Source organism: Microcebus murinus, chromosome 6, assembly GCF_040939455.1.
Source record: "Microcebus murinus isolate Inina chromosome 6, M.murinus_Inina_mat1.0, whole genome shotgun sequence".
Taxonomy (NCBI): domain Eukaryota; kingdom Metazoa; phylum Chordata; class Mammalia; order Primates; family Cheirogaleidae; genus Microcebus; species Microcebus murinus.
This window is the reverse complement of record NC_134109.1, coordinates 88235935-88241934: the sequence shown is the minus strand read 5'-3', so window position 1 is coordinate 88241934 and position 6000 is coordinate 88235935. Positions and strand designations below refer to the sequence as shown.

The window sequence follows — 6000 nt, the reverse complement described above, 5'->3', positions numbered from 1 at the left end:
GGCATTGTAAATACAGAAAGGGAGAAAACCGAATAAACCCTGAAAGGTAGGTTTGGAATTAGAATTACTGGTGTGAAGCCATGGTTCTCAAACTATAGAAATATACATATGGATGGATGCATTCATTCCCTAGCTATTTTTATTTTCTTTTATTGTTACCCCTTCCTGCCCTATGCTCTGGCTTTTTCTACTGAGAGGACCTGGCCTGGAAGCAGCCATGCTATAATAACATGAGTATACCAAACTAGCTCCCAGATAATTGGTTTCCAAATACCATTCTCTACCAAAGGAACCAGGGCTCTTGGAGAAACAGCTGACTTTGGGATTGGGGCAGGAATGGTACCAGGAAAGTCTGGAAGGTATTGAACTGCTGTGCCAAAAAGTAAGGAAGTGCTCAAAGAATGATGGGGACATGTCAAACGAATACAGAAGACATCTCAAACGGTGCAACCTGTGGCAAGCCTGTCCATCATGGTGTTAACCAGCTAAAGCTTGCTGGAAGCCTTCAGTCTGTTGCCCAGGATTGAGCTGGACGCCACTGTGGGGCTCTAAGAGTCCTGAGTTCTTACTGGGTTGGTGAATATTCCATGTGCAGATTTTTTGAGATTATCCTCATCGATCCATTCCATAAAGCTATCAGAAGAAATCCTGATGCCCAGTGGGTCACCAAACTGGTCCACAAGCACAGGGAGATGCGTGGGCTGACATCTGCAGGCCACAAGAGCCGTGGCGTTGGAAATGACCTTGGAAAGGGCCATCAGTTCCACCACACTGTTGGTGGTTCTCGCCGTGCAGCTTGGAGAAGGCACAATACTCTCCAGCTCCACCGTTACCGCTAATATAAGTAATGGTTATAAAATTCATACCTAATAAACAATTCAGGATGGTACAAAAAAAAAAAAAAAAAAACCAAAGAACTCTGGTATACCTTCACTCAGATTCACCAATTGCTGACATTTAGCTGCATTTGCTTTATAATACTTGTTTTCTCACTCCCCCTTCCCGTCCTTCCCTGTATCTCTATGTGTTTCCTGAACCTTTTGAAAACGAGGGGCCTGTATCATTCCCCTCTTACCCCTAAAATCTTCAGTGTGTATTTCCTAAGAACAAGGGCATTCTCTTGTACAATTTTATCAAATTCAGAAGATTCAACATTGATATGTATATATATTGATACATATAAATATAATTCATATACATATTTCATCAATTATTCTAATAATGTTCTCTATAGCCATTTTTTCTGATCCAATCAATGCTTAGGCAATGCATTTAATTGTATTGTTTCTCTAGTTTCTTTATAATCCAGAATAATTCTCAGCCTTCTTTATCATTCCCTGACACTGACATTTTTGAAGAGTTTAGTCTTTTATTACTTCCTTCATTTTGCATGCTGCAGAGCTGAGAAAAGGCAATTGGAATAGGCCCTAAAGCGCTTCCCCTACTCCCTCGAGTGGCTTAGCCGGCTCTACGGATCTGAGTTAGCTCGAAGGAAGAACAGGCTGGCATCGGCTGTGCTCCAGAGGCTCCCATTTCTATCTAACACAGCCATTTCCTCAGCCAGGCTGCTTCTCCGGTTACATGGTTATACTTTATTTTCACCTAAATAGTTGAGGGTGGGGTTCCCTTTCTACCGAAGTGGTTTCTTAGGCGCAGGTCTCTGTGAAGAATCTTCGTATGTGCTCTGCTTGTACGTTTTTCTGTGATAAACCCTTCATGGCACTCGTAGTGTCTGTGTCTCCGTCCCCAACCCCCTGCACGATTGCTGATGACCGCAAAAGGAAATACAGCAGTATTTCCCAATGCACTGCATTTTGGAAGCAGCAAAATCCATCTGCCTCCCTCCCCAGGCAAGGAACATTCTCTCCCAGGTCCTCAGAGTCATGCAGTCACTGGGAGGGGTGATGAGTGCCCAGAGCAAGCAGGGTTGCCATAGTGTCCACCAACTCAGTGGAGGTAAATCTTTTGTGCACACGTGTGCATGTGTGTAATGTATACATACACAAGAGAGATATAGGGTCATGCAGGAAGAGAGTTTATGTGTGCAGTTCATTCTCTGAAAACCTAATCTTTTTAAAGCATTTCCAACCACCAAGTAGCCGTATCTAATGGCAACATGCTGGAATCTTGAGGGCAAACGGAAAGGATTATGATGCATGAAAAAATCCAAGTTGGAATGGTGCCTGATACACGTGAAAATCAGTTTGCAGCTACTGGAAGTGGGGAGGAGCATATACATTCGTTTAAAACAAAAAGCCAGCGTGAACAGGCTTGGAGAAATGAAGTTAAAAAGATTAGATGTTGCTCCTGAATAGAAGTAAAAGTCCAACGTGGTTCCATTAAAATGACTTCTCAGCGGTCTTTCCCTGCAGACGACTTCGGTATCTACTATGTCCTGTGAGCCTTTACCTACTACAGCTTTCTAGATAAGATCAGCGGCGGGTGCTCAAAGGGTTCAGGGGGGCCGGGCACAGTGGCTCACAACTGTAATCCTAGCACTCTGGGAGGCTGAGGTGGGCAGATTGCTCGAGGTCAGGAGTTCGAAACCAGCCTGAGCAAGAGCGACCCCCGTCTCTACTATAAATAGAAAGAAATTAATTGGCCAATTAATATATAGAGAAAAAATTAGCTGGGCATGGTGGCGCATGCCTGTAGTCCCAGCTACTCGGGAGGCTGAGGCAGAAGGATCGCTTGAGCCCAGGAGTTTGAGATTGCTGTGAGCTAGGCTGACGCCACGGCACTCACTCTAGCCTGGGCAGCAACAAAGTAAGACTCTGTCTCAAAAAAAAAAAAAAAAAAAAAGGGTTCAGGGGATACACGCTGCATTTGGAAGGGCTCTTCCAGGTTTGACCCATGGGAGGTTTGCAAAAGGAAGGGAAAAAAAAAAATATATATATATATATATATATTTTTTTTTTGAGACAGAGTCTCTCTTTGTTGTCCAGGCTAGAGTGAGTGCCGTGGCGTCAGCCTAGCTCACAGCAACCTCAAACTCCTGGGCTCAAGCAATCCTCCTGCCTCAGCCTCCCGAGTAATTAGGACTACAGGCATGCGCCACCATGCCTGGCTAATTTTTTCTATATATATATTAGTTGGCCAGTTAATTTCTTTCTATTTATAGTAGAGATGGGGTCTTGCTCTTGTTCAGGCTGGTTTTGAACTCCTGACCTCAAGCAATCTGCCATGCCTCTGCCTCCCAGAGTGCTAGGATTACAGGCGTGAGCCACCATGCCCGGCCAGGAAGGGAAGATATTATCTAATATCTAGGCAATAGACACATGTACTTCCTAAAGAGTGACAGTCCAGAGCCTCCCATGACATCAGTAAGTAAAAGTGAAAATGGCCATTGATGTAACAGGGAACACTTTTCAAACTGGCATAACTGTAAGTAGATGTACTGAGGCAAGCTTAGATTAGTAAGTATGAAATGTTTGATGTCCTTAAGTACTAAGACAGTTGATATCTCTGACATTTCACTTTGACAATTCTTGTTTTACTTTTATTGTGAAGGTACATCTAATACTTTCACGCACATGATTTGGCTTGTGATTATCTTTCAAAAACTTTTTTAGAGCAGTTTTTGTGAAACCATGGATAAATCACAAATTCGAGTTATTTTCTAATATGAGTTCTGTTGAGGAACCAAGGCAGCACAGACAGCTCAAAATATCAATGAAGTGTTTGGGAAGGTTGTAGCTAACGAACACACGCAGTACATCGATGCTTCGAGAAGTTCAGTTCTGGTGATTTTAATCTTGAAAATGAGCCACGTGGGTGACCTCAGACCAAGATGGATATTGATGAGCTGAAAGCTGTGGTGGAAGCGAATCCATCTCAACCTACGCGTGAATGAGCAGCAAGGTTTGACGTTACTATTCCAACAACATTGGACCATTTGAAGCAGATGGGCAAGGTGAAGAAGCTGGATAGATGGGTTCAGCATGAACTAAATGAGTGTCAGAAGAGAAATCAACTCAAAGCTTGCCTTTCCTTGCTGTCACGACATAAACGTGAACCACATATTGTTACATGTGGTGAAAAATGGATTATTTTCGACAATCGCAAGCGTTTGGCACAATGGTTGGATAAAGATGAAGTGCGGGCCGGGCGTGATGGCTCACGCCTGTAATCCTAGCTCTCTGGGAGGCCGAGGCAGGCGGATTGCTAGAGGTCAGGAGTTCAAAACCAGCCTGAGCAAGAGCGAGACCCCGTCTCTACTATAAATAAAAAGAAATTAATTGGCCAACTGATATATATATATATATAAAATTAGCCGGGCATGGTGGCGCATGCCTGTAGTTCCAGCTACTCGGGAGGCTGAGGCAGAAGGATCGCTCGAGCCCAGGAGTTTGAGGTTGCTGTGAGCTAGGCTGACGCCACGGCACTCACTCTAGCCTGGGCAACAAAGCGAGACTCTGTCTCAAAAAAAAAAAAAAGATGAAGTGCGGAAACACAGTCCAAAACCGAATATTCATCAAATAAAGCTAATGGCGTCTGCTTGGTGGTCCAGCACTGATATTATCCACTACGGCTGCACGAAACCTGGTCAGTCGATCACAGCCGATGTCTCCTGCAACCAACTGGATGAAATGATGAGGACGCTTGTGATTAAGCAGCTGACGTTGGTCATAGAGACAGGCCGATCCTCTTGCAAGACAACATTCGACCACAGGTCGCACAAACAACACTGCTCAAACTACAGGAGCTGGACTTGGAAGCTCGCTGTCATCCACCATTTTCACCAGGCCTTGCACCAATTGACGACCACTTCTTCCAGGTGTTGGACCACTTCTTGCAAGGAAAAGTACCCAGTTCTCAACAAGCCATGGAAAATGCCTTTCGTAATTTCATCACTACTCGCTCTGCAGGCTTCTTTGTGGCTGGCATAAACAAGCCACCATTAAGATGTCAAAACTATGTTGATACTTTAAGTGGCTTTGTTGATACTTTGATTAATTGTACTGCCTCTTGTTTGAGATATAATAAACTTTTTTTTTTTTTTGAGACGGGGTCTCACTGAGCTCAGGCTGGTGTCGAACCCCGGATAGCAGCAGCTATCCGCCCACCTTGGCCTCCCTTGGCGTGAGCCACCGCGCCCGGCCTATAGTAAACTATAGATTCGAAATCAGACATTTCATGTTTAATGGAGTCTCAATTTTAGATGTAGTACAAGGAAAGAAAAAAATCATAAAGGACAAAGATACTGGGCTGCCTGGCACAGCATGAAAAATTACAGAAGGAAGCTTTACATGGGGAGAGGAGGGACTCCTAGGGAGTTCTCCGTGTTCTCTGTGCAGGTCTAGCCAATTCTCATGAACACTAATTCTGTAGCTTACTATGAAGGACATGCTAGATTAGTCACTTTAAATTTGAGGGTTTTTGTGTGTTTGTTTTGAGATAGGGTCTCACTGTACTGCCTGGGTTAGAGTGCCGTGGCATCAGCATGGCTCACAGCAACCTCAAACTCCGAGGCTCAAGCCATCCTCCTGCCTCAGCCTCCTGAGTGGCTGGGACTACTGGTGCTCGCCACCACGCCTGGCTAATTTTTGTATTTTTTTTTGTAGAGATGGGATCTCACTCTTGCTCAGGCTGGTGTTTAAACTCCTGACCTCAAGGGATCCTCCCACTGTATTTGCCCATAGTATATTACCAGGGGCAAATGACTAAACCACTTAAACCTGATATTTCATTTGTAAAATGGGATTTAAAAAATAAGTGTTCCTTCCCCATTAAAATTGTTGAAAGAATGTAATGGGAAAATGCATGTTAAGTACTTAACATAGTACCAGGCTCAGTACATGATAGCTATTGTTGTTATTAACTATCATCTATTGTCATTATCATTACTACTGATAATAATTTAATTGCCCCACAAAAAAAGGAAAAGCTTTGGTATTTAGTGGGAAAGTTTACATTTTTAGCAAAGCAATTCTAGGACTCTGAAAAGCTGGTATTTTCGGTTGTTTTGCTTTGGTTTTGGGAAGACACTTTATGTGTCTT

The 6000-nt window shown here is 43.7% G+C and overlaps 1 protein-coding gene across 1 annotated transcript in view; it reads left to right on the top strand.

The window, feature by feature from the left end:
• The first annotated feature begins 2147 nt into the window (after positions 1-2147).
• The window catches only part of USP50 (ubiquitin specific peptidase 50), a 31587-nt gene continuing 27734 nt past the window's right edge, over positions 2148-6000 (top strand). The window contains exon 1 of the mRNA XM_076004360.1: positions 2148-2397. Within this exon, the coding sequence (XP_075860475.1) occupies positions 2345-2397 (53 nt within the window). The 5' untranslated portion in view covers positions 2148-2344. The remainder of the gene's footprint in view (positions 2398-6000) is intronic.